Source organism: Nothoprocta perdicaria, unplaced genomic scaffold, assembly GCF_003342845.1.
Source record: "Nothoprocta perdicaria isolate Ctin4 unplaced genomic scaffold, notPer1 scaffold_5, whole genome shotgun sequence".
NCBI classification, from domain to species: Eukaryota; Metazoa; Chordata; class Aves; order Tinamiformes; family Tinamidae; genus Nothoprocta; species Nothoprocta perdicaria.
In genome coordinates this window covers 7,142,269-7,170,141 of record NW_020455754.1, presented here as the reverse complement: position 1 = coordinate 7,170,141, position 27,873 = coordinate 7,142,269, and the positions used below count along the sequence as shown (strand labels likewise).

The window sequence follows — 27,873 nt, the reverse complement described above, 5'->3', positions numbered from 1 at the left end:
CTGGAGCAGTGGGGACCAGAAAGCTTGGGGGACCCTGGAGCAGCTGGGGGGTGTGGSGTGCCCCAGGCAGCAGTTGGATTTGGGACCCTGTGGAGCAGCCAGGTGGGGATGTGGGGTGCCCTGGGGCAGTGGGATCTGGGGAGTTTGGGGTGCCCTTGAGCACTGAGGGGTGTGTGGGACAGTCCATGGGTAATGGGGGTATTTGGGCCACCCTGGAGCAGTTGGGGGTGTTGGGACATCCTCAGGCAGCACCAGGCATGGGATCCTGGGGTATCTGGGGTGCTCTGGGGCAGGGCTGGGGCACTTCTGAGGCAGCCTGCGGTGTTTYAGAGGCAGCCTGGAGTGCTGGGGGGCTCAGGGGGTCTCCAGGACAGGGCTGGAGTAGGGACTAAGGGGGCTCCAGGGCACGGGGCGCTGGGGRTGTTTTGGATGCATCCCTCCCTACACAGCAATAACCCCAAGAARTCAGCAGCAACTCGAGGTGCTGGGGGAAATGGCTGGAAGGTGCTAATTGTCCAGCTCAGACCACGATTCATGTAAGGGGGATCCACGTACCCCAAAAGCTGCTCCAAAGGTAGCTCTAGGGGCAACAGTCACTGCTGGGAGCATGCGGGACTATCCAGGATATTGTCCTGGGAATGGTATGTTCTCCATATTCCCCATCTACTTCAGGGCCAGATCAGTGTTTAGCCACTCTGCCGAGGCCCCAGTGACATCTCTCACCAYAGGAGTTCTCTCATGGACATGTCTCAGATGTCCAGGGCTCGTTTACACCAGACCCAGTCCATGGGTTCTAGTTCTGGCCATTGCTAGAACAGGTCAGCCAGGGAAACACAAAGCTCCAGGCTGAGGGAGGACCTGAACTGTGGGTCCCCAAACTTCATGTGAGCACCTAGGACCTTCACGAGGGCCAGCAGCGCAAGGTACTGCAGGTGCAGTTGCCACCAGGGAGTTCTCCTTGATTGTCACCCCAGATTCCCTCCGCAGTTGTGTTGGGAACAGGCTGTAGGACACCACAAGAGCTCAAGAAGAACCAAGTTGTGGTCCCTGAGCTGTGCAGTGGGGCGGCTGTTGGTTAACACGGCTTTGCAGCGACGTGCGTGACGAGTGCTGCATAACCCGGGCGCGTGGCACAGCAACCTGTGCCCCGGGGAGTTACTGCTGGGTGACGAGAGCAATGTCCTACATGGGCCCAGCCAGATCCTCCCGGAGATACCGGGCTGCTCCCACGGGACCTGCCCTGCTCTGTCCCTCGCCTCCTGAGCCGTGAGCAATCCTCGCGCGCGGCTTCCGCGGCGCCTCGTAAACAGCGAGGCCCTGCTGCTCCCTTTGCATAATGCAGTTAAAAATCAATCAGCCGCGACGTGCAGATGCACTGGGAACCCGGCTGCGTTACCGCCAGTGCAAGAACAATTTGTTTTCTTCATTCCACAGAGAACTGAGCTATTTGTGAGTGGCAAGCACTTTTGCTTGTTGCTGAAGTGTTTGTGCTGACCCAGCATATACGAGGGGGGAAATTAAAAAAATAAAAAATAAAAAATAAAAGCTTTAAATGCTTAATGCTAAACATTTGGCTGGCCACAGGAGGACTTTGTGTTTTGCATAATGCAGAACAGATTGCATTGACTTTAGCTGCTATGTGCAGAGTGCAATGGATTTTTTTTTCTATTATGTGAAAGGTGGGAGGCAGCCCGGAGTCAGTTTAGGGTGAGGAATTCCAGGTGTCATTCCAACAGCAATCTGCTCCTCCTCCTGTGGCTCTCCTCCACACACAGTGTTTATGCCTGGCTCCTGCACACCCTTGTTAAAGTGGTCCAGGTTGTTCACAGCACAACTTGCTGTGGGAATCGGTGCTTTCATATCAGAGATTAATTTGATGCCTTTTAGTAAATATCTGCTGTCTATGTTGGCATTCGTTTGACACATTGGGGATTAAGGAGTGACGCAGAGGTGACAGCAGYGACGTGTGGGCGCTGCCTTCTCTGTGCAGACCTGAGTGCCCTGTGTGCATGTCGGGATAGCTTCACTTGCTAGATGCTRGGAATGTTGTGCCCTCCACCTATATTTCTATATCATATTTCTCTATACAGATATATATATAGTCAATACTATATCAATATTATATTATTGAAATAACCTTCAACCACYAAGTTTCTGTGTTTGCCACATATAGCTCAAAGCCAGATGTGGTCRATGAAGCAAAAGCAAACAGAAACGGGTGACATGGGGGACTTTCTGTCTGTAATCACAGCTTGTCTTTTATAATAAACACCTTCTCTCTCGGAAGGGTCAGGTCCGGGTGTGCAACAAGGGGAGCTGCCCTGTGCCTGGTTTTCTCTCTGGCAGACGTGTGCAGATTGCCACCCTGCTCCTTGATGTCCATTTTTGGAGGTCTGAGCTGTGCTGACTGCACACTGGCCAGGGGGCAACCACATCAGTTACACGGTCTCGCTTCTGAATCGTGAAACTCAGCTGGCTGGGAGCTCGTAGAAACACTGGCGCTCTCTGTGAGGAGGTTCAGAGGATAAAGAGGGTTGGGGAATTAAAGAAAACTTTAATATTTTCCTTTAAAGAAAATCTTAATATTTTCCTTTCTGAGTCATGCAGGCTTTGCTGAAGGCAACATCATTCCTAGAGAAATGAGTTGACTATCCCATGGATTGGTCAGGCACAGAGCTGAAATGTAATGTTCATGTAACTGTGCTCATGCCTGAAGTGCTGGAAACCGGAGACATGAGGGAGGAGAACCCAGATCCATATCTGGCTCGTTTTACTCTCTGGAGCCAGACATTTGGCTAAGAGGTTGGCAAAACATTGGCTCAGTCTGGGGAGCAAGTCCCACATAAAATACTTGGAGATCTTCTCCATGGGTGCTCATGCAGGAGCCACAGAGCCAGGGGGTCAGGGGTGGAAGAGCCATAGGGCCCCACTCTCGGTACATGGTTCCCCTTTCTACATTGCAGCAAGTGCTATCGCTTCCAAAGGATTTGGTGTCAGCCTTGATAACAGGGGGGCTGTGTCTTGTGGGGTCACATCACCCAGTCCCTCAGAATTTTCACATTTTTAGAACAAGGGAATTGCAGAAGGATGTGGTGTAGAGAAGAGGGAGTCTGCACGCTGTTCAGGGAGCAGGAGAAGCAGAGGTTTGACCTCGCAAAACACTATTTGGTTGCAGGATGCACATTGATTTAGTTTTGATTTTCTTATTATTTAGCTTGTAATGAGAAAAAGTTGTCTTATAGGAAACCTCTGCCTGGTGCTCTGTGGTGATTGGCAGGTCATAAGCAGGGCTGCAGGAATCAGTTTTCGGGACAGTCAGGATTTCTAACTATTTCCATTTTCTGGTGGAATGAAGAAAAAAAAAAGCGCTTTAAAAATTTCCATGAAGGAGGTCACTTGGGAACAAGGAGAGATTTTATGACARTTTATATCATAAAAGACCAGGGTTTACTGAATGCAGCCCTGGTGCAAGACGAATAATTTCATATYCAAATAAAGAGTCAACCTTTTAGTTCCAAAATCATCACTGTTTGCATAAAATAACTGTGCTGAGGGGCATCCCTGCAGGACAGGGCAGGGAGATGGGCTCCTCCTCCAGCTCTCCGGCCGAGCAGTGCCCGGTGCCGTTGGGGGGTCCCGGCGGCTGCAGCGGCCCCGGGGGCGGGAGCAGGGGCAGCRCGAGCTCCCCTGCTGCCGGCCGCCGCGCAGGGCTATTATATAAAGCGGAGTAAACRCGGATAAACAAGACTTAAGTAACTCCACGGCTGCCAGTTTCTCTTGCCGGCCTTTCCCTACTCCACCCCTCCGCCAGCCTTACGCAACGGGCTGCTCACGGCGCTGGACGAGCCCGGGTTGGACCTTGCCGATGCTTCCAGCAAGCCGAACACCCCCATGAATGTGGCCCTGCTGCCACCTCACATGATGCCAGCCCCATGGGAGGGTGCCTCTGCAGCCCCAAAAGCCCAGGGAATTGCCCGCTTTTCACCTCCTCTGCTAAGCACTTTTACAGCCTCCAACCCACGCGGGGAAGCAAGAGCTGGCCAAGGGAAGGTGAATCCCTCCATCCCTGGTGCAAACGCTCAGCTGCTCGCTAATCCCAGGCTAATTTKGCTTTAGACTCTGATGCTGCAGGGGCCTGGCTGCCGTGCCTGTTTGCACGGAGCCCAGTGCAGTGTCCTGAAGCAGCCCACAAAGCATACAGAGCAAATGACACGTCTGCCCCGCTCCACACTCGCCCRTGCAGGACACCCGGGTGCTGGGACCGGGGCAGCCCTGGGATGCGTCGCCTGCCGGGGAGCTGCTCAGGTGCAGGGGACAGTTTTGTCTTTGGCTCTTTCTCCTGACCCAGGGCAATAGCCGCAGCTGAACAGCCTGGGTACAATGCAACACCTCTGTGCACTAGCTGAGCGTCTGCAGGCACGTGCAGAAAATAGGCCCTGGCACAGCACCCGTAAAAACTTCCAACCTTTAGCTTAAAAAGCAAAGGCAGGGGCTCCTCTTTTGGGTGTTTCTGCAGCTTTCCATCCTGCAGGAGCCTGGCCCAAGGGCAGTATAAAACACAATGGTCCAGGATCATCTTTGGAAGGAGGCTACGCCTTGTGCAAGAGGCCCATRCGTTGGCACCACAGGGGACGGGCGCTGCACGGGGGTTCACCAAGGCACCCTGATCACCCGACCACATCCCCACACTGCAGCCAGACCCATGTTGGACCCGGTTCAGCGCTGGGAGTTGCTTGTTCTCCCTGCCTCCGTGTTTGCCCTTTGATCTCCACGCTGGCTATCTGGGACAACGTTCCTCAGCATGGCTCCGGCTGCTTGCCGCAATTACACAAGAGGCCCATTTGCTCCATGAAAACAAGATCTGGAGCCACAGCCTGAGGTTTCCAGTAAAATCCTCCACGATGCTGGCTTTTAAAGTTTGTCTAAAATCTGTGCTAACAGCAAAGCTCTGCCTTCCTGCTTCGCTCAGCAAAATACTCTTCAAACTATCTAGACTCCTCCCAAAAACACAAGGCAGGCAGCAGCGCAGTGAGGAGACCCCTTGCTGCAGACTGTCCGGTTTTGTTTATGGCAATGGGGCCGGAGCTGCTTTAGTACTTCCAGCAGCGGGTCAGGATGTCCCTGCTGCCGCCTCAATCCTGCTGTGCTCCCGCTTTGCTGCTGGGGACCGGAGCAGGAGCGGCGGGACACGCAGGTTCGGGACGCGGGGGCAGCGGAGCCTTTGGGAGCCCCGCACGACGATTCCCCCTGCGGGGATGCAGCCCCCCGCACCTACCCCGCACCTACCCCGCACCGCGGCCGCCGGGCCGCAATGGAAGCGCCGAGCCGGCAGATGGCGGTGGCTGCTCATTTTTCCATTTTTTTCTCGTTTTTCCCACTTTTGCCGGGTGCGGACCCAGGAGCAGCCCGCGCTCTGCACTGTAGCATTTCTGCCCCCCAAAAAAACCCAGTTTCTCGGCCGGTTTGGATAAGCCGGAGGTCACGGGCGCCCATCGGGGCTGTGGCCACTTGGCCACACGGACACCGAGGCCACAACTCTGCTGGAGGAACAAGCAGCAGCACTCTGGGGGAGCCAGAAACCTTTATTGGGCTGAGGGGGGCCCAAGGGGTCCCACATGCTGCCCTCATCCCGCCTCCCCTGCGCGGTGCTGCTCCAGCACCCGAACACTAGTCTTCATCCTCCTCATCCTCCTTGTTGCTTCCACAGTCCTGCGGGAGGAGGGAAAAGAAAAGCAAACGGCGTGAAGGGGCGCTCGCTGTTTTGCCTCCCCTCTTTGGGGCAGTTACAGCACCCATGCCAGGATTAAGGCACCGAGATCCCACAGGGCTGGTGTGCGATAGGATAGCTGGGCTGCGGAGCAGGGAATGCTGGCTGGAATCTCCGTGCCAGCATTTCACAGCCTCACAACATCCCACAGCGCCGGCACGGAGGCTACGTGTGAGCCGGGCCAGYCGAAAGAGAGGCCGTGGTGTCACCCCAGGAGATGCTCGGTGCCCAGGCCGGCCACAGGCAGGAGGGGCCCGGGGGACAGGGGGTGTCTCCCACTGCCCAAGGCTGGAGCAGGGAGCAGGATGGGGAGTTACCTCCTCCGAGTCGCCACTGGAGCCGCTGCTGCTCCCGCCTGCCGCTTGCCCGTCTCCCTGCAGGGGAAGAGGGAAGGACACACTACAGCGGGACAGCCAAGAGCCTCCYGGGATCCTGTCTGCGCTTTGGGCCGGGGATAGTGAGGCACCACCGTTGGGAACGTCCCGAACGGTGCCTGCATCACTGCCAGCTGCTGCAGCCCCACAAGTGCCCGTCGCTTCGCAGCTTCATGCAGCGATGCAGCGGCCACAGCACCCACCGGGCACCGCATTGCCAGCTACAATCCCATCAGGATTGAAACGGGAGGAAAAACCAAGTCCCAGCTTTCCCTTACCTCCTCCTGCCTCCTCTTCTTTTTCTCCKTGTCCTCCTCTTTTTCCTTCTCCTCCTTTTCCTTCTCTTTTTCTTTCTCCTCTTTTTCCTCTTTTCCCTTCTCCTCCTCCTTGTCCTTTTCCGCCTCTTCGCCCTCCTTATCTTCCCGTCCGAACCCTGCGCCGGGGCACAGAGCGAGGTTGGCCGGGGCGCGCGGACCGGCCGGCCACGTCCCGCCGCGGCCCCGCACACTCACACTTCAGGATGGTCGACATGGCGCGGTGCCTCCCGAGGCCCTCACACCCGCGGCGAACGGAAAAGGGCCGAGCGAGCCAAGATGGAGCGACCTGCAAACGCGGTGGGGAAGGGCACAGGATACAGGCGTCTCCAAGGCCACCTCCAAATCAGCCCYGAGTGGACGGGAATTACAGGAATATTTTGAGGGAAGGGAGGGCAAGGTGGTGAAGAAAATGCCCTCTGGAAGCTGTGGAAGGAAGGAGACCCCCTGGGAGGAGTGAGCAGGGCGAGAGGAGGCAGGGAGCAACCGCAGGAAAAGGTGGAAYGTGGATTAAAGGCCTGGAAAGGCGACAGAGAGGGAAAAGTCTCCAAGGAAAGACAGTGTCCTTCTTTGAAAACAGCAGGAGCAAAGTGCAAGAAATGGCAGAGGCAGCAGAGGGAAGGCAGTGGGACCCGGGCGTTGGGAAGAGTGGGGTCTTTCCTCCCCTTCCAGAGGGCACAGTTGGGAAACAGCCTCTGCTCCTGCTGCTCACAGACACAGCGGGAGTGTTTCCAAGCGATGCTCTGAAGCCCACAGAATGAGCCCGACTGTGGTTGCATCCATGCTCTTCAGATATGAGTGTTTCCTGAAGGTGATGCCGAGCACCTGGAGAGCAGCTTCTGAAGGCACCGGCAGTGCCAAGTTAAAACTTCATCAGCAGCAAAAAACCTCATCTCCAGCAGTTAGAGGTGCAACTGCTCACCCGAAACACCTACTCTTTAACCTAAAAACCATTAAAAACCACCAAGCTAACGAGAGCGTGCCTTTGGGGGATGCCGTGGGAGCCCATGGAGAAGCCCAGCCCTTCCCGGTGGGCAGGCAAAGACCCCCTCAGCTCTGCCCCTCATCTCCAACCCACCACTAACCCCATCCCAGGTGCCCAGCGCAGGGCACGGCCTCTGCTCCAGCAGCTGAGCATGGATGTGAGGGCAGCGGGTGGGAAAGGAGTTCACCTGGAGCGGGACACGGCAGGAGGGAAAGGAGCTCACCTGGAGCGGGACACGGCAGGAGGGAAAGGAGCTCACCTGGAGCGGGACACGGCAGGAGGGAAAGGAGCTCACCTGGAGCGGGACACGGCGGGCAGCTCCTCATCGGCGCTCACACCCGGCGCTCCGGCCTATTTGAGCGTTGTGGCCTCCTCCCCGGCCCGCTTTGGGAGGGGAAAAACTGGCTGGGCCGCCCGTGGCAGACGGTGGCGACCTGAGCGGCCGCATGTGCACACGGAGCCGCCCGGCCGCCTCCAGCGCGGGCTGGGGCCGCGACACCTCCTGCAATCCCGTCGGAGCTCCGCGTGGCCGGGAGAGCCCCCAGGGAGCAGGGGGCTCAGCCTGGACACGTCCTTTGGCCCGCAGCCTGTCTGCAGCGAAGATGGGAGGATTTGAAACWCCGCGAGGGGACAAATCCCCGCGAGGGCGGCACGTCCCGGTGGCACCGGGAGGGCAGTGCCGCGTGGGCAAGGGCCAGGCCTTGCCGCCGGCTTTCGCTCCAACGTGTCATTAAGCAAATTCTTGTCAGCAGAGAGCGGTTAGCAGCAGGTCGAAACACTTGCAGAGCGTGCTCGCCTCTGCCGCAATGTCCTCGTTTCTAATAGCCCCAATCTGGGATAATAACAGCCACAATAATGCTAAGAAGGGCTTGTGTACCTGAAAGCTAATTTGTTTTCTCCACCTAATAAAAGGTATTACCTCTCCTGCAAGATTTGCCCCATTTAAGCCCTTTGCTTGTACAACGAAGTTGCTCCTGCTGTAATTTCAGGGCTGTAATCGCAGCTTTGGGGGAATCGCCTCCCTTGGAGCRAGACAGCGGCTGCTGAGCACAAGTCCTGTGCACGACACGGAGCTGAAGGAACAGGGCTGTCCCCTCCTGCCACCACGCTGACCCCAGCGCTGCCCTCGGGGAGCGCACACTGGATCCTGCATGGATCCTGCATGGACCTCCCCGCAGCCGGTCACAGAGCGAGCGACCACAGCGATGCCACCCCGGGCACGATGCAGCCACCGGACTGAAGAGGGACTGAACCCCYTTGGGTGCAGAAGACCAATCTCTGCTTGAATCGCGTCCCTGCGGAGCGCGGTTAGTTGCTGCTCTGTGCACAGCTGGGAAACAGCAGCTTCCCACCGCCTCCTGCCACGAGTCCTCCCCTCTCCCGCTTCGGAGCCTGCCCGTTTCGGAGGTGCCGGGGTGACGGGTACAGCTGCCCCCATCTCGGAACCACCAGCATCCCTGGCTGCTGCCTCTTCCGAWCGAGCCAGACAGCTGCTCGTCCAGCCTGCACCCAAGCTTCTGCTGCTGCTCCATAGGTAATAAAGATAATAATGACAAAAATAATAATAATGAGTCCCTTGAAATCTGCCTGGGCAAGCGCTGGGAACAAGTCCCTAAGTGTCATGAGGAGCTCCCAGCCTTTTCTTTTGTTTTTACACCTAYCCACAGCAGCTGCCTAGAAGCAGCTTTTACAGCTGCAAATAACAGATTCTCTCCAAAGAAAATAATTGTAGCGGGCTTTTATCCCCTCCCAGACACTGGTAGCATCTTAGCTAACTCTTATCTATTCTCAGCCACCTCTCATCTCCCCAGACAGCACCAGAAGTGCTCAAATTACTGCCAGCTCTCATTAGGTTCATGTGCAAGGCAGGGCCGAACAATGAGGGCTCCAGTCAGCGGGATGGTAAATTCTGATGAATCCTTTGGGTGGGAGGATTTCAGCAACTGTCYAACTGTTTTTGTTGGTAATCTACTGCAGCCCTTGTATTGGCACAGGGGAAGTTGGTGCACGTTTGGTTACTTGCTGCTGTAACAAAATCCTGCAGAGCATACCACCAGAATTACCACCTGCATGCTGAAAGGAAATGATTTTTTCCCCTTTATTATTAGGCTTCTCTATCCTTAAGGATAACAGGCTAGCTCGAGTAGACACTACCTGTGAAAAAGCAGCTGCCATGTCATAAAAATCCATTATCTTTATTTCTTCAGRTGTTTCTGGACATTTGGCTTGCAGTAAGCAGCAGCCAGGCTGGCGTTTTGCACTGGTGCAGGAATTCAGAGCTGGGCAGTAACAGCCACTCACGTCTCGCTGCCCAGCGGGGCTTTAGGTCCTCTTCTCTGTGAGATGTTACCCTGCCAGGAGAGAGGCGTTGGCAGCAGCCACCCCAGAGCAGCACTGAGCCCTGCCTTAAAAGCCACAGCTTGGGGAAGGGAGCAAGCAAGCAAAACATCCCCCGAACAACCACCACAAACAAAAAGACAGAAAGACATTCTCTCCTTCCTTCCCCTTCTCCCAGAAATACCCTGATTGCTCTTAACCAACAGTTGTCAAAACAAATTTAATAATGTAATTTGACATAAACAAGATAGAAAATATAGTTCATTGTAGTGCAGATTCCCTCCTCCCCACCAGTCACACATCTTTTAAAAAAAAGGACCTCTCAGGGATCTGTTCAACTTGGTCAAAAGTACAGCAAACATTTTTCTGTATCAGAAAAGCTTTACCGAAAAAGCTTTTGGTATTTTAGTACTAAAAACACTTCCTTACTGCCCAGATAGAGCAGAGGAACACTAAGCTTTCAGTACAGCAGAATTTTGCAAGACCCTCTAAAACGCAGCACATTTTAAGGATGAGATTTGAGCATCAATGTTTCCAACGAGCAAACACAGAGGCAGGTGTGATAGTCAGCCACCCATGGCTAGCTATTCTGGACTTCTTTCAGTCCCATTTAAGCTGTACTTTTCTGCCCTTCTGATTCCAGCAGAGGCTGTTCCTTCCCAGTGGGGAAGCTTAAAAGATAAAAATTGCAAAAAGGAACAAAGTGGGGAATTTTTCACAGAAAAAAAAAAAGATACCATATGTGGAACAGCTTCTGAGACAAATTAGGACTCCCACTAACAGAGTCAAATTACTTCCCCCTCCCCTCACTTCAATACATCTTCCAAGGAGGAGAACTGCATTATAGTATTTTTATACAGAAATGGAAGAAAAGTGCTACCTGAGTTTGTGAACACAGTCTGTCACTGACATGTCAAATTGCATTAAAAGAAGGGAACCCTTAGGCTAAATTAAATTGCCCAGACAGGAATCAACCCCTTTTAACCACTTCATATTTATTGCTATAAAGCAAAGCAATCGCATTCTTCAGGCCAGACCAGCATTTTCTCAAYTCGTGCTGAAACAAACGTTCTGCAAGAGGAGGAGAAACTGGACCTTGCTGAAAGTCCCATCCCACATGCCTGAGTCACTAGGAGACATCTCCAAGTTGCTGTAACATCTCTTTAGCAACAAAGCTTCAATAAGGAATAAGGAATCCACTCTGTTTTAGTCAAACATAGGAATTGCAAGGTTTATAATAATAAGGATTTACTTTTTTTTTTTTTTTTTTTTTTTTGCATCTCCCATTCAATATTCATTTCAGCACCAACAAAGAGCTATTAGGAACCTAATTATGTGTCTAACTTAAAAATCACACCATCATTTTAGCTAAGTCTTTAACCAGCCAGATGCTCCTCTTTTCTCCAACATTGTCTTCACAGTCCAGAGAGCTTCTCCAAAAACCCTCATTAACACTTACAGCAGAGGGATTTCAGTGAACAGACAAATACAGTCCATGAAACCAGGGAAGCAGTCTGCACTTTTAAGTCTCTCACATTTGTCACCAGTCTGGACTACACTAACCTCATCTCTCAAAGAGCTGCAGAGCTGTCGTCATTAGCCTGCATTTAAACACCATTCTTGTAGTAGCAGTAACCAGATTTCATTTTTTCCCTTAATATCAGCCACTATAACAGTCTCCAGCATGGAAACTATGAAGGGGGGAAAGTCAAAAAGTTCTTAATTAGAAGGACTTTTTATTGCTGCAATAAYTCTGTTCTAGCCTCAATAAGAGAGATCTGCAGTACAGGCAGCAAAAGCTGGAAGGCATCCTGGATATATGAAGCACTGTTTGAAGCCTATGAAAACAAAATCAAAACATATGCATGAATAATTATGTTACTAAATCAGCTTTAMTAATCATATATTCATTTCAGACAACATTGATTAACGTGCATGAGAAACAGAAGCCTTGCTTGTCGCATCTTTTAGGCTTCATTAAAGCAGTGTACTTTCTATTAAGATTTTTTGAGGGGCTTTATCCCACTATAGACCAAAAAAAGCAACTGATTTAAAGCTGCTTTACACAATCTTTTGCAGTCCAAATGTAGGGTACTTTTTTAGATAACTGACGAAAACTATTTCAAATGGAAGCACAGACATTCTGTGGCAGGGAGGAAGAAGATGCCACCAGGAACACCCCCTCCCACCACATCTCAGAAGTTTATAAACAGTGAGGGGTAAGTGAAAAGCTGAGAAGTTTYGGGACTTCAACACAGAAATTTATGACCTTGTATAAGGTTTGACTTCAGGCATCTCAGTTTCCACTGAAATGCTGGAAATCCAGACTGCTGAATAGATTAGCTATCTTCTGACCTATAGCTGTCAACTATGACCACAATACAGCTCACTCTTCACTGAACAACTCATGTCTTGTGCAATTCTGTTCTTAGGCATTTACTAAAAGCAGTAGGTTATGAGTAGGTTATAAGCTAAACCTTAGACCAGGGTTAGAGAATTTGGTATGCAAAAGGATACCGAAGTAGAAGAACCAGCATATCTATTTTTYAAGTATTAGCTTAAAGTTTTAACTTTAGCATAACTGACCTCCAAAAACACTCCGGTGATTAAGGGATTAAGCACATCTGCCTTCTCTTTGACCTGCAGAGATCAGACATACATTATCCTGATTGAAAATTTGATCACATTTCTTCAAGCAGATAAAGCTAAATCCTCAGCAAGTTTAAAATCATCATTGCTCCCTTGACGCCAGCAAAGTCAAGTCACAAGCTGCAGAGGATCTGCCCTGTAGCATGCAAATAAGCACAGAGGAACCCACATAAGCCCAAAGCAGAACCTGTAGGAATACACACAACGCATCATCAAATGAACTGTGGACAGCTGAGGGGTTTAGATAGAGTGATTATCTTCAATAACACCTGAGTGTTTTGTAAAAGTCCATTAGGCACATAAATCTTACTTTCATTTGTTATCCGATCAATATGTGCAAATACCTGAAGGGTGAATGCAGGGAGGAGGGGACCAAACTCTTCTCAGTGGTGGCCAGGGACAGGACAAGGGGCAATGGGTATAAATTGAAACACAGGAAGTTCCATCTGCACGTGAGGAAGAACTTCTTTACCATGAGAGTGACAGAGCCCTGAAACAGGYTGCCCACGGAGGTTGTGGAATCTCCTTCTCTGGAGGTCTTCCAAACTCCGCTGGATGCCACCCTGTACCACATGCTCTGGGTGTCCCTGCTGGAGCAAGGGGTTGGACTAGATGATCTCTAGAGGTCCCTTCCAACCTCAACCATTCTGTGATTGCCTCATGAGCATGGTCAGCACCAGTTCATACCCCATTTCTGAGCCAGGCTGACTGCAGCAGGATCCATTCAGCTACCGCAGTTTGGGGAACACTGGCCTAGAAGACCAGGTCATAGAGCAAAAATCTGCGTGCATAAATGAGCAAGCACAAGAAGCACTTTTTGGTGAAAATCCAAGCCTGTGATAAGCTAATATCTCATATCCTTAGAAACTATGATGTAACTCTTACCCCTGCAGTCGTTAAGCATGTAGTAAATTCTTTGGAGAAAGTTGAGAGTTCTTTACACAGCAAAATTGTCACTCTGTGGAGGAAAAGAGAAAATTCTATGTAGTAAAACACCTTCTATAGAAAATTGCTTTCTTTCGGTGTTTCCATCAAATATGTTGCTTCCAAGCATATAAAGCTAAAATCAAGCCAGGACTGATGTAAAACATTTCAACACCATATGAGGATCCTGAAGTTCCCAAAATAGAGTACAGATGGGAAAGGGGGCAAAAAATAAAGCATAATAATAATTGAAGCCAAAGATATGAAACTCTGTTCAGAGAATACAAACATCCATTCAAGGAACAGTACTAACTTGCTTAATTACAGATAAGTTTAATTTTGAAATTAGAAAATATTAGCTATTTCATATACTTCTCCTGACACAGGGAAAAAGCTCTTCGTGTCATGTATTACTAGTAATATTAGTCCACTAAGTAGTCCAATATTTCACAACAAAATATACCTAATATGCTAAAGGATTAGTAAAGAGGTAATTAAGAGTCACGTGAATACAAATTTTCTAACATCTTAAGTATTGTACATCTGACTAAGAAGCACAAGCCTAGGGCAAAAAGAATACTCTTCTTGGATTTAAGAGAGTTTTCACCTCATTTGCTTCTTTCTTGTGATGAAAGTCTTTAAGTTGGAAAGAAAATGGACAGCTGAATTCTGCCAGAAAGTAGTGATGCAAAATATATAGTGGCTTCAAACAAACATGCAGAATTCAAGAGGCTTGAGAATTTCAAGAGTCCTTCATAAGTTCTATTAGATGTTATGTATCAGTTAAGAGATGAACTCACTGTGAAAGGGACTTGGCCCGCCCAGTGGCTGTCACATCTTTATTCTGACCATGTAGGAAGAGAGCTGCAGTTTTGTGAAACATTTCCATGGAGCAGGCTGTCAGTTCTGCCAGACTTCTAATAGCAAATGCATGAATATCCTGCAAAAGTTAGGAAGATCCTCCGTGCTATACAAAATCTAGCAGCTGTTACTATTTAAAACAAAGAAATTACACAATATACAACCATCACACTGCTCTTGAATTCACCACACTACTCAGAATTCAGAAATGGAAAACATAAGCTCTCGAGATCACAATAACTTAGCAAACACAAACCATCTGCTCTTAAATCTCCTTCCATTCCTCACTTACCTCTATTGACTTTTTAACAGCATGTTCACCATCACTGGATTCTGCTTGGTTTTCTTCGCTCTCTTCTTTTTTGGAAAGATCAACGTTGAATTGTGCTATCCATTCATGAGCAGATGTCCTCACCTAGATGAGGATATGCCATAGTATTTAATGGCCTGGAGTGAAGCCCTCCTGCTCACCACAAAGCATGGAGTACTCGATATACCTGGAGGAAGSAGATGACTACTACTCCTGTACTGTAGAGAAGAACCCGCACAGATGATCCTAGGACCTTCAGAACTTTGTGGAGGGTTGGCTACGGATCTCAGCTACCCGAATGCAGTCATTTTTGTAGCACCACATATGGGGTCTACCTGCAAGGCCATTGCTAGACCAGTGGCAACAGTTTAAAAACGTGCCTGCAGAATGCTGCTGCCCCTTGGTGGATGTGAAGGGTAGTGGAGGAAAAGACAAGAGGAGAAAGTTTCCTCACATCARTTTCTGAGCAGAGGGTCCTGGGCAGTCTGCTCTAGGTGACTCTGCCTGAGCAGATGGGGTGGACTAGAGGATCTCTAAAGCTCCCTTCCAACCTTGACTGTTCTGTGATTTAGTGAAGAATTTACTGCCTTGAACCAACACCAGGGCTTCAATCAAGGGCKGCAGGATCATTTCACTGCAGTGGCTGAAGCTTTACTGCTCCACACTGTCTTTGTCCCTGGACGTTACAACCCTCTGACAAGGCAGAGACACAYTGGTCCTGTCAGATTTCAAAGCCAGATATTTTAGAGAGTGTGAAATTTGTCTTGTGAGGCTAAAGGAAAGGGCTCATCCCTTTGGGTCTCCAAGACACAGTTGGTCTTCATGCTTTTAGCACTTTAACAAGCAAACAGGACTGAGAAGCAGTTCCCACAAGGAAGTTCTCCATCTTTTAGAAGAAAGGAAATAACTCACCGTGATCAGCTTGTCTGGCTTTGTGGAGACATGCAACTCTGAAAACAGCTCTGTTACTTCCTTTATGAATTCCTCATCTCCTAAARGAAAGTTTAAAGTATTCATACAGCACTTTAATGCACAATTAGCAATGCAAAAGTCTATCAACTATTTCGTATACTACCTTAAATCATTCACAGGGGCAAAGATACATCAAACGCAGTCCTTTTAATACAATCTATAAGGTGTGAAAAGATAGACACACTAGTGCCAYAACCACAAAGCTGATTTTTTAGCTAAGGTAATTCCATTTTTACAGGTAGTCTAACCCAAGCAAACCCTGTTTTTCATAATGCACTGACCTGCACTTCACCTTGGAGAGTCTGAAATATATATATTTAAATATTTAAAGTAAATGGTTCTCCTGTTATATATGACAGGGCAGATGTTAACAGTGGGGGGGAAGGCTGTGAGATCCATCATGTGCAAATATAAAAGATGCACTAAATGTTAAATGGCAGCAAGCGCAGCTGTGTGAGCCTTCCCTGATGAGCCATTTAGGTAAAAGCAATGCAAAAGATTTGCATTTAAATCTACATAATCCTCGAGTTCAGATGGCTCTTGCACATGGAGGCACCTCTTAATCATGTCCACTGCAAGTGATCTCAGAGCTGGTTGGTTCTGCACTGAGAGCTTCAGTTAGAGCCTGGACTCTTACCCCTATTCTCTTCCTCCTCTTCTTCAGAGAATTCAGCTAACGAAAACGCTTCTCTGAGCTGCTCCATTTCCTCTTTCAACATGTCCAACTCTTCTCCAGAGAGAGCATTCAGAACCAGTTTTACCTAATCAGGGCAGGACAGTCAAAGAGAGAATCATAAATCTTACACAGAAGGAAAACAAGATTAAAGATGCAGGACTGGTTTACATCAAGATTCATACTAGTGAAAAAGGGGCATTTTTCTACAGCAAAGCAGCAGCACGCAGACTTGCTTGCAAAGTTTCTTTACATAAAAAAAATGGATTCTTAAGCAGTTATTCAAATTCTTTTATGAAAAAAAATGGAATTATCTCTGAGATTGTCTGCTGAACTGCCTTCTTCTCCACCCCAGGAGAAAGCGAGTAGTTTCTGTTGTACCTCCAATACTCTCATCTCCACCAGTTTAGGGCAGCAAATAAGTTGTCAAAAAAAAAAAAAAAAAAAAAAAAAAAAAAAAAAAAAAAAAAAAAAAAAAAGAGAGAGAGAAAGCAAGGCTGGCTTGTTAAAAAGAATGGCTGCATGCACTGAAGGCAAGGCAAAATGCTGCCAAGGTAAAGAGTGGATCATAATTTAGGGGGTCAAGGTAAAATTGTGTAAGCAATCATTTTGCACCAAGTCCCAACTCCTTAGTATTTGATTTTGCATGTATGTACATATATTTCTTTTATTCCTGCTCAGCTGAACTCAAAATAGAGAGAAAATTGCTCACGGCCATTACCTTTGATTCACTCTCTCTGGAAAGCATCTCTAAGGCCTCCAGATGCGAAAGACCCTGAAACTCATCAAACAGCAGCCCATAATGGGCTTTCTTCTCGGTAGCCATGGCAACCTCAGCGGTTGTCTGCTGCTCTTCTTTCTCCTTTGCCTCTCGCAAGACCTGAAAAACAAAAGCAAGAGGACTCAGCTCAGTGCCTGAAGATACTGAAAAAGGCAGGACAAGGCTTTCGGCACAGCGATAAGAAATGGCTGATTAATAATAGCACAACAAGGAAAGAAAGAAGTGATAGATATCACTGAAGAGCTGATGTGGAACTGCCATACCTGAGACAGGGTAGCGGTCCGGCTCATTAGGCCCTTTGTTTTTTTGAAACCTGGGTCTCCCTCAGCTATCACATCCATTGTCTTTTTCCCAATGAATTCCAGGGCATCGAGACCTCCACTAATAACACTTTTTCCCTAGGAAGCAGATTTGGATACATTGGTTAATGCATGCGAGTCACAGAAGATTATACAGCTGAAGAAATTAAATCGGGGGATCTATACTGGCAATACCAGAGGCCAGAGAGTCTCACAGAAGCCAAATCAGACCTCATCACCCCCCAATTCAACCCTAATCACTACAAAGAGAGCAGAAGAACATGAAAAGAGCTACAATACCCAATCATCCAACAGTTTAATGTAGCACTCAGACAGCTGCAGCAGTTTGATAGGAAATACATTTTGTTTTGTGAACAAGCTGTTTCTCAGCACGGCAGTATGAATCAGCCTAAATTTACACACAATTCTCACTTTCAAGTAGTTAGTTCTTATCCCTTCAGTGAGAAAACACTAGACCTGGGAACTTCTATTGCTAAACTCTTGTTCAAACCCTAGAAACAGAAGCAAGCTTTCCATCTGTATCGCTTGCAGATTCATGGACAAATTGACAAGACAGCCCATCACAAAAGTGCAGTTTCAATGGGTAATGGGCACCTTTGAAGTGCATTTCCCATGGTCACAGAAGCAAGCTGATTTTCAAACAATTTGGGCTAGTTTCACCAAGTTTTTGAAGAGGAGAATGGATGTTATCGCTCAACAGCTCTGTGGCAGCCAGTGCAATTATTCCAGGAATTAGTCTGACCCTGCATTTGGCCTAATACACTAAAGAAAAAGGTCACAGATAAGAGAACACAGAGGTGACATGCCTGAAAATGCATACATCACACTCTCTTTTGATGGCCTTCTGTGTTATTTTGTTCAGAATTACCAATTCAAGACAACTTACACATAAGGTGCCAGTTAGAAGCAAGACACAGGATAAAGAGTGCCTGAAGGCTTAGAAGCCTTCAAATATTCCTCTCACTATGCATCCCGCAAAAGGCAGTATTAAAAGTTTCCTGATATAAGGCTTCAAACGAGGCAAAAAAAAAAAAAAACCCAAACCCCAAAGCTCTGTTAACTCCCTTCTCCTCCTTTCACAACTCACTCACTGTGCTCTGGACAGCAGTAGAGATGGTTGATAAAACTCCAAGAGCCCCAGCGATTGGAAAGGAAGTTCCATCATCACCTGCCCCTGGGTTGCTCTCCCCAGGATGTTCACTCCCTGCAGCAGAAGGAAGAAAGTTGAACTCCTCAATCCCCCCCAAAAAAATTCTCTCAGCTGCAGAGCACAGAAAATGACCAGATATCCACGTCAGCCATGGACAGCGCTAGAACTGGAAGCRATTCCCCATCTACAAGATTTTACAGGGACAGGAGAAGTAATAAAACACCATGTCAGCAAAGAAAGAGGTATCTACCTTAATAATCAATCAGTAGAATAAGACAGAGCTATTTGGGAGCTGATATAAGAAACACTCCAGTATTTTTCTTACACAATGAAAACTGACCTTTTGTAGCATCTCTAGTCTCCGAAGAGATTTCACTAGGACTGGGAATCCCAAGGGATGTTTCTGCTTTTTCTATGACATTTGAAATGCCCTGACCTAGAAAAGACAGTAATATTACTTTAATCATAAGATACAACYGTATTGTTTATATGCCTCAGCAGAACAAGAGGAGCATTGTGAATGTATATCCATATTTACTATTCTGGCCTCCCCCTGTTGAGAACACAGTAGGTCACCACTAAACCTTATCACTGTCCAGCTTGTTTACTGACCAATGTGGTGAATTCAGGTTTTCAATTCAGCTTTTATATTCAGTTGTAAGAGTTTCTAAATGCCATCCGGAAATATTAGCACCTTAAAATTTAAAATSTTAGCAGTAATTTCCACTGTACGTGTCTCCATCTCATTTTAACATTTAGCACTAATTTCCTCCATTACTTAAATAGCTCTCTTGACATTTCCCAACGTTTGCTTCCATAATGGAAATGCTGTTGTCTTGAGCCAGGCTCCAAAGCACTAGCTGGAGACCTGAAGTGAATGGCTAAAACATTGATTAAGTCCCAGGATGAGCCTTACCTACGGTAGCAACTGTAGCAGAGGCAGTGGAGAGAAGGGATTTCCCCCAGCTTCCCCAGTATCCCCATCCTGTCTGAGCTGCAGCAGGAGAATCTGCAACCTTCAATAAAGAAAAACAGAAAAGTCACATCCATGTATGTACAGAAGGGAGGAGGGGAACACAGGCCATCTGCRGCAGGTCATTTCTCTGAGTTTTTCCTTCTTTTTTCCTAAATAAGCACTAATGTGAATTTTTGGGAGAGCGAGGCTTCCAGTCAGACTTCTTCTGTGCATAAAACTGTGAAGTTTCAGCCATGGGGCTCAAAGTGAGAACAGAAATGTACCTTGAGAGCTTCGGCTGGCGCCTTCTCTGCGGCAGGGGGCTGGGCCGGGGCTTTGGGTTCGGGTCTTCTCCGAGTCATGGGCGCAGGTTCGCGCTCTTGCTCTCCCTGCTCACTGCTCTCCGTGGCACCAAGTTCCTCGGGTTTCTGCCCATTTTCACCGTCATGAGAGGCTTCCTCCTTCAGATTTCCACTGCTGGCTTTTTCAGACATGACTACAACATTCACAGAAAGCAGACAAAATAATCACTCCCTGCTACTCCTTGACGTTAGTTCAGACGCATAATTACCTGTGTTTTACACAAGAGAAAACAAGACACAATAAGACAGAAGTCTCTTCTTCTTGARCCTCAGATTCCCCATTCCTGCATAAACAGGCCACATTTTAAGGGATTTTGTACACTGAATTATACCCAGCTTTAAGAGTCCTACTTGGAAGTGCAAAGTCCCACAGAAACGGGACACTTTATCTAACCAGCACAGCCTCACAGGCGTAAAAACGGAGCGATAATCCCGAAAAGCAAAGCGAAGGTCCCAAAGGCCTCCGGACAGTTTAAGCCAGGGTTTGCTCCCCGCGCGTTCGCAGCAGCGGCCAAAGCAAGCGGCCGGGAACGGGAACGCCGGGGTGCGGGAACGCCGGGGTGCGGGAACGCCGGGGTGCGGGAACATCGCCCTCCCGGGCGCCCCATTCCCACAGGGACGGGATCGGGAGGCCGGTGGGGAGGCGGCGAGCGGCCGGTCTCTGCACCGGGCAGGGGCGGCTCCGCGGGGGCCCCGCGGGGTTCGTGGGGAGCGGGGCGGATACCGGGGACCCCCCGAGCACCTTTGGGGACCGGCCGGCCTGCGGAGCCCCCCCCCCCCGCCGGCCGCGCTGCTCCCCCCGACAGCCCCGCCCCGGGCTCGCGGCCCCACGGGGTCTCCCCCGCCCCCCGCAGGGGCCGCCCGGCCTCCCCGCCCCCCGCGGCGGGCCGCACCATCGAGGCGCGGCGCAGAGCGGCCCCGGCCCGCTGACCCCGGAAGCGGCGGCGCGGCGCCGGAAGGGCCGCGAGGAGCGCAATCACGTCCGGGTGGCGGCAGCGGCCGGCGACGGCGGTACGTGGGTTCCGCGGGCGGCGGCACCGGCGGCGGCGGCGGCGGCGGAGGACGGGGCGCTCTGACGTCACTGCGATGACGCCATCCTGGATTTGGTGGCGTCACCGAGGCGGCGTAAGGCGGGAGCGGCGCGGCGCCCCGCGGGCGGCCTTAGCAGGGGGCTGGTGTGACGTCACGCCCGCATGACGTCACGTCGCGTGACGTGACGGGAGGGGGGCCGGGGCGGCGGGACCCCGGTCGGGCCGGGCCCACGTCCCGCCTTAGGCCTCGCGCCCCTGCGGGCTGAGGTGTCGGTGGAGGCCGCGGCCTGCCGGGCCCGGCCCCGCCGCGGCCGGTAACGGTCAGCGCCTCGCGTCAAACGTCAGGCCGAGAGCCAAGGGTCGCTCACGGCAGCGCAYGCAGGGCGGATTTCTCCCCTTCCGCCACTATTTGTCCTTAAGACTTAGGGTTTAGCAAAGCCTAAGTGCATCGAGCTCGCCCCAGGTCGAGCTGTAAAATTCTGCTCTGCTCGAATTCTTCCTCGAATTTAATACTCTTGAAGAATCTGCGGTGCTGGCGCTGCTCGGGGTTTATCCTGCTGGGTGCTCCGTCCGCTCCAGCAGCTGCTCTGCATAGCGTGACGCCTGAATAATGTGTGTTTTGCTGATCGTTATTTTTTTCCAGCATTCTGCAGGGAGAGATTGTTGTCTGCCTAACAGTAATGGGCTTTCCGCAAGCAAAATGTGACAAACAGTTTATAATAAATGAGATCTTGAAGAGTTTAATAGTGAAACGCAATGACCCGTCGCTGCCAGTGTTTTATACRCTATGCACTTGGTGCGGATACAGTGAAGAGTAGGTGCAATTACTGGAGATAATTATCTTATTGTTATGAGGGAAAACGCCGCTCGATATTTCTCGCATTAAATAATTGACTGGGATTYCTAATGTCATTTAGGATGATGCATCACAGACACTTCCAAATCTAATAATTTAAATTTAACAATTTAGAGTGACAAAAATAACACAAACAAAGCACAAGAGGTACTGGAGTTATTCTCGTAACTCTAAAAGGTTATTAGTTAGGAAGYTGGTGTTTTGGAGGATTGGAAATCATTCTGTGTGTTTGACTCAATAACGGGGATGACCATTTGTCTTCACTTTAGAGCTATCACGTTATCATTTGTCTTTACTTTAGAGCTATCATGTTATAACTGCATTGAGCGCTGTAAAATCAAGCCGTGACTGCATACAAACTGGAGTGTAGCTGCACTTATAGCTCAAGACAGTTGGGTTTTGAGTGGTTTCTGTTGAATTGCAGCATCTCAGTCGCACAAGCCCTGAGAGCTGCTCAAATGGCAACTCCAGTTGTCCAAATATCTGCGTTTTCGAGTGATGACCTACAAACCACCAGTAGTGCGCAGGCTGTTTYTAAGGGATGCACAGAAGGTTGCAAAGAAAAGCCAAGCTGTTGCCAACAATCATGAATTTCTTACAAAAATGCAAGAGGTCAATAAAATAATTTTTAARTAAAAGTTTGTTCTGCAAGCAAAATAATAATTGCTGCATAGCAGCAAAACTAATGCTGTGTTTTCAGAGTTAGGCACCCAGTGAGGCTGGGATGCTCCTTCCTAGAGGCTGCAGGACTGGGTAACCCCTGTCCCAAAAGTATTGGAGAGAGCAGGTATTGGGGAGAACACRGATGTGGGAGACTTTATTATTCTTTTAATCATTTAGACAAGGGAGAGCAGCCTGTTGAACATAGCGATGCGCTGGGTGCTGCTCTGTGCTGAGCTCATCTTAAAGGAAAAGACAAGAAGCAAGAGTAGGGGGGAAAAGGATGAAGGGATTGTTGTGCACAACAACAACAACAATAAAATCAGGCCTGTTTTCAAATTCTCCTTGGAGGTTTTGGTGGGTGAGTTGGTTAGTGAAGCTTGAAGGAAAGCTGGACATTGGATGCACTGGATTCCTTCCATTCTTCGTTAAACCGATTTTGGCAGTAGCTGCAACAAAAATGGATCAGATGTGCTTTCTTTTTCAGATGTCAGATTTGGGATCTAACTTTGTCCTTGGACAAATTATTGTTAACTGAATAAATTTGTGGTCTGGTTAGTGTGTTTTCAGCAAATTTTCCCGTTCCTGAATGGGCTTAATTTGCCTCTGCTAAAAAGAATATTAGTGCAAGTTAGTCATATTCTTAGTAATTTCTAGTAAATATCTAGTAAATTCTTAGTAAATATATCTTTGCTTTAGGCAGTGTTAACTAGTGATTTTGGAAGAAGTGCCTGCATTTTTATTAGCAAAAATTGTTCTTTTGTATTATGCAATATGAAATGCAGCTTCTCTAGCATTCGTTATTGGTAGAAGAAAAGCTGGTAAATTTGAAGTCACATAGTCAATTGAGTGAAGTAAAATACACTTTAAAATAACTGTTTTAGACTGTGGCTTCTATACTTTGTAAATTGTTTTTCACGGCTCTGGGGAATCATAACTGCAGGGAATGCATATTGGATTAGAAGTTTTGTTGAGTCAGGCTTCCAGGAAAATTGATTACACCATTTCTGTTATGGGTGTCATCTCATTCTGCTTACAAGTTGGTTTTAGCCTGGAGTTTAGAACAAAGAAATCCTTGTGCAAAGAACACCCAAATAAGGGCTTTATCTTAATGTCTTAAAATCTCTAATGTCAAAATCAGACAGCAAGGTCCTGGTGCTCAGAAAAGGGATCTTCCCCTTTGTATTTGTAGATAACTGCCAATAGAAGTTTCCTAACGTAAATAGCTATAAGTACACTATATATTACTTAGACATCTAACACTGATTTTGCCTTAAAATAATATATATATATATATATATATAAATACTAAAAAATTAGGTGCATGAGTGCTTTATTTTTTCTATGATGAAGGACTAGTGCTGGAAAAGCAAGACTTAAAATTTCTTTGGTATTGGTAGGGCAGGTAGCAGAAGTTATATCCCTTCTTGCTTTTCTTCCCGTGTTATGAAAACACTTAGACTCACTTAAGAAATGCAAAATTCACTTTCCAACTAGAGGTATTTGAGTTTTGAGTAGTGGAACCATCTGTTCTTTTCTAACGAACCTTTTTCCATTAGTGGTTGTTGCTCCTGAGATGATTTGTTTTGGATGGGAAGATGAATGTCTAGAGCACTGAGGCTTGTGCTAATGCCTTCTTACCCTCATTTCATTACTATGCTCCGAGCAAAGCTCTGATTTGGAAGCTCTCATCTGACAGTTTATATTATGCTAATCGAAATCTGTTTATTGGAGATGAAATTTGAATATGCCATAAGCTTGCTGTCATTAATAAACTCAATTCTTTTTTTTTTCAGTTGGATTTCCATGCTTAATATTGATGATCTTGAAAGTGCATTTGGATCCAAGACATTTTCTTTGAATTTTCATTGAATGTATCAAGAAGCTCCTCTCCTAGAATAGCACAGACGATTTAATATCATATGAGCTCCTTCGTCAACTTAAATGAAAAACAGATCTTTTCTAGCCTTCCATGAAGCTCAGCTGCTGTCTGTTGATTTTGACTGCTAGCCTTGGTCTTGCAATTGGATTTACAGTGGAAGATGTAGTTTTGGACAGGACAGGTGTTTCAGGGTCCGTCAATACGTCGCTTCATCCAGTATTTCAAGCTTTAGGAAACTCTCCAGCGCACCATGATATCATAGCCAAGGAGGGCACCAGTGTTTTAATTGAATGTAAAGTGAACGTCAGCCAATATGAGTATATCCTTTGGTACAACTCCAGAGGACACGTGCTTGACCAAAAAGATGAAGGTAAGTGTTCCTGCTATTTTATGTACTTCAGCATTCCCCTTTCTTACAGTTTCTAAAAATCTCAGRGACTTTACTGTCTTTATCTTCCTATTCCCGCTTTTTTAATGTTTGGGAAATCAGAGAGAGCAGGACCCAGCCCTTGTCCACAGAAATGCAGCACYTGGTGGAGCAGGAATCCTCCATCACTTGCCCAACCTTACTGCTGTGAGGCCCTAGAGAATCATTTTATTAAAGAAAAATCATGTTATTCAATACAGACCAACTGAATCTACGTCCTATCAGACACTAGTTCGTGTTTTTATTTATTATTGCTCTCATTARTATTTTATCTTTCCAAGCACAAATGTTAAACACAGTTCTCCACAACTYGTGTCCTTTTCTGTCTTTCAGTTACTGCTCTAACTGAAGAATTTTTAAAAGCATGAAGTGGCTTGATTCCCTTTATTTCCCGGTTTATGTACTAATGCCATAGTGCCACTGTGTCCATCTAGTTTTTAATTTTCAGAAAATAACATTTTTCAGAGGTTTCATAGAGTAGTCTTTACTGTATCAGTATTAATGAACTCATTGAGCTAACTGGTAGTATCTTCTCAGGAGCYCTTCTTACTGCTTAAAGAATATTCAGTAAACTTTCTATACATAAAATACCATTTGGAATTCARTTCAAAGTAACTAGAAGTGCAGGCTGTGAAAACAATTGCTCTCCAAAGTTATAAATACATAGGAGATAATGAAACCAGCTTCTTGTATTGATTTCTTTTTACATGAGTTTTGTATATCAGCACTGTATGGCCAGCAGAAAGCTGTATCTCAAGAAACTTCAAGGCAGCTGAGCCATTTATAGATTTTTCTTCTCATGGGTCACTTCCTGCATCAGAACATATGGAAAATCACACTTCATTATAAAGATTCCCACAGTGGATGAACATAGTAGCTATGAGTTAGATTTCCTGTCGGAACAACTAGTGGTCGAAAACAAGAGACTCACAAGAAAAGCGTAGGTGATACAAAGCAAAATAAGCAAAGTAGCAAGTGCACAGAAATCTTTACCTAAAGCAGTAGGATCGTTATCTAAGTTGTACATTTCTGTACTGTAAGCATGAAAAGGAAAATTCTGCCATTGTGTGTACTGCTTTGTCCTAGAAATGGACTGCTTACTTTCCAGTTCTCCTTGGCAGTGACGGAAAAAATGCCATGCAACCTGTTTCCCTAGTTATTTGGGKTTTTTTTAGCTCAGTTTATTTCTTCTAACTCTCTAGGTGGCCGGTGGTGGATTGCTGACAATTCCCTTAACATCTCAAGGGTCAACTTTGCTGACCGGGGGCGCTACACGTGTGCAGCTGTTAATCGTAACGACACCTTGTTTTACACAGTCACCCTGAGGGTTATCTTCACCTCGGGAGACATGAGTATCTACTACATGATTGTATGCCTCGTTGCCTTCGCCATCACCCTCATCTTAAACATCACCCGTCTGTGCATGATGAGCAGCCACCTCCGCAAAACCGAGAAGGCCATTAATGACTTCTTCAGGACGGAGGGAGCTGAGAAGCTTCAGAAGGCTTTTGAGATAGCCAAGCGTATTCCCATCATTACGTCTGCCAAAACGCTAGAGTTGGCCAAAGTCACTCAGTTTAAGACCATGGAGTTTGCCCGCTACATTGAAGAGCTTGCCAGAAGTATTCCCCTTCCACCACTGATCCTGAACTGCAGGGCTTTCATGGAAGAGATCTTTGAGGCGGTGCGAGTCGATGATCCTGACGAAGTTGGCGAGGAGGGGAAACAAACCCAAGCCTGTGGTGCCCAAGCTGCCCTGTATCCCGTCAACCCGGAGATCAAGCGGAGTGATTCCCCCRCTGGGGATTCAGATGATGGATCCATGAATGAGCAAGGCCAAGAGATAGCGGTTCAGGTGTCCATTCACCCACAGTCCGAAGTGCAGAGCATTGACACAGTCTCTCAYGACAGCGGCCAGTTTGCTCCTCCTGAGGAAGGCACCTGCTGAGTGCAGGGATGCACTGTGCTCAAAGAAGTGCAGGTGATTCTAGCATCCTGCAGGGAAGAGATCTGCAAAAAAAAAAAACAAGCTGCCTCAGTCCCATATGCACAAGAATTTTCCAAAATACCAGGTGCCAGAACTACTACTGAAATTTGTATTTTCCATCACTCTTTCTCAGTGTTCATCTGATAATTTCAAGTCTCTTAAGGTCATTTGGAATATTGTGCAGTGGCTTTTTTTTTTTAACAACGAGCATAGTATGCTAAAAAATATTTACAAAACAGGAATTGTTTGTCCTCAGCTCCTTGGTAGCTTCTCGTACTGCATTAGAAGTGGCCAAACTGAGCAAAACAACTTGCAATAAGATCTTTGCCTTTGTGAGGACTTTGTTCCTTCRCAAAGTGAAAGCTGAATTCCTTTCGGTTAACGTTGTTGTGGTGAATTGAGTTGTGTGCTCCTTCTGAATTGCCTCTTGATGCGTGTAGCCTGTCAGAACYGTGGTGAGTTTGAACAAATCCTTTTTGTGTAGTGTACTTCTGTGTTGTTATCAAAATATACTGTGCTCAGAAAAAGAATAGTATCAGGATCTGCTGCAGAATTAAATGAACTGTAGTTTCAAAGCAGCTCAGAGAGCAACCAGGGGGTCTTGGTTTTCCACACAGCTGCGGAAAACCTGTGTATACTGTAGTGTGTAGGAAGCAATTGTTGTTGCAAAGGTTGTTACTTAAACCTGGTGCTGATTGCCAAAGCGCCTTACCCTGGTTCTGTCTTTCGGAATGGAGGAGTAAGTCAGTGTTGCTGATCCTGCCTATCTTTTGACTGCTGATTTCATGCACTGTTGTAAACCCAAAGTATCGTGTTGTATTTTACATCGTTCTGAGAAAGGAACGACACAGTGGCGAAGTGGTGGCAAGGTTTAAAAATGCATTAATTATTCTACAGATTAGAAATCTCAGGCGATTCTTTTCTGAAAGAAATAGTAAAAGAGAGGAAGAGTAATGACACTCACTTAACTCTGGCTAGTACTCTCCGAAAGCAGTGGAAGAGAGAGGGCCTAAGCCCCTGCCTGAGCCCCTTGTGCTCTTTGCARGCCAGTTTTCCAGGAGCAGAGCAGCTCTGAACACTCCCTCGTGCGCATCCAAGAGGAGCGGTGCAGGTGCTGACRCTCACCCCTGTGTCCTTCACCCGGGACTCTCCATGCAGGTTCCCAGCTCTAGAGATCCGGCCTCRAAGAATCAGTGCAGAAAAGAACCTGGTCTCCTCTTTGACTCTTTGGTGCTGATTTTTTTTCTCCTTGGCATTTATAAGTTGCATCACTTAAATAGCATTTTATATCCTGTT

General features: G+C 47.7%; 2 protein-coding genes across 3 annotated transcripts; one reads left to right on the top strand and one right to left on the bottom strand.

Annotated features, from left to right (window-relative positions):
• Positions 1–11,029: 11,029 nt before the first annotated feature.
• On the bottom strand, positions 11,030–20,665 carry FAM114A2 (family with sequence similarity 114 member A2). 2 transcript variants are annotated; one of them, XM_026047612.1, is made up of 14 exons: positions 20,628–20,665; positions 19,657–19,868; positions 19,334–19,433; positions 18,758–18,853; positions 18,359–18,471; positions 17,211–17,345; positions 16,888–17,046; positions 16,131–16,254; positions 15,434–15,513; positions 14,504–14,626; positions 14,151–14,290; positions 13,312–13,384; positions 12,364–12,417; positions 11,514–11,615 (listed from the first exon to the last, which is right to left on the bottom strand). In XM_026047612.1, exons 2-14 carry the CDS (start codon positions 19,864–19,866, stop codon positions 11,514–11,516), a joined length of 1,509 nt encoding a protein of 502 aa, XP_025903397.1. In that variant the 5' UTR covers positions 19,867–19,868; positions 20,628–20,665. The 2 variants fall into 2 exon arrangements, with proteins under 2 accessions (XP_025903396.1, XP_025903397.1); XM_026047611.1 differs by lacking the exon at positions 20,628–20,665 and having other exon boundaries at positions 11,030–11,615; positions 19,657–19,953.
• Positions 20,666–24,082: 3,417 nt separating this feature from the next.
• On the top strand, positions 24,083–26,544 carry MFAP3 (microfibril associated protein 3). Its single transcript, XM_026047618.1, has 2 exons — positions 24,083–24,533; positions 25,793–26,544. The coding sequence occupies exons 1-2, from the start codon at positions 24,254–24,256 to the stop codon at positions 26,536–26,538; spliced, it is 1,026 nt and encodes a 341-aa protein (XP_025903403.1). The 5' UTR covers positions 24,083–24,253; the 3' UTR covers positions 26,539–26,544.
• Positions 26,545–27,873: the final 1,329 nt, after the last annotated feature.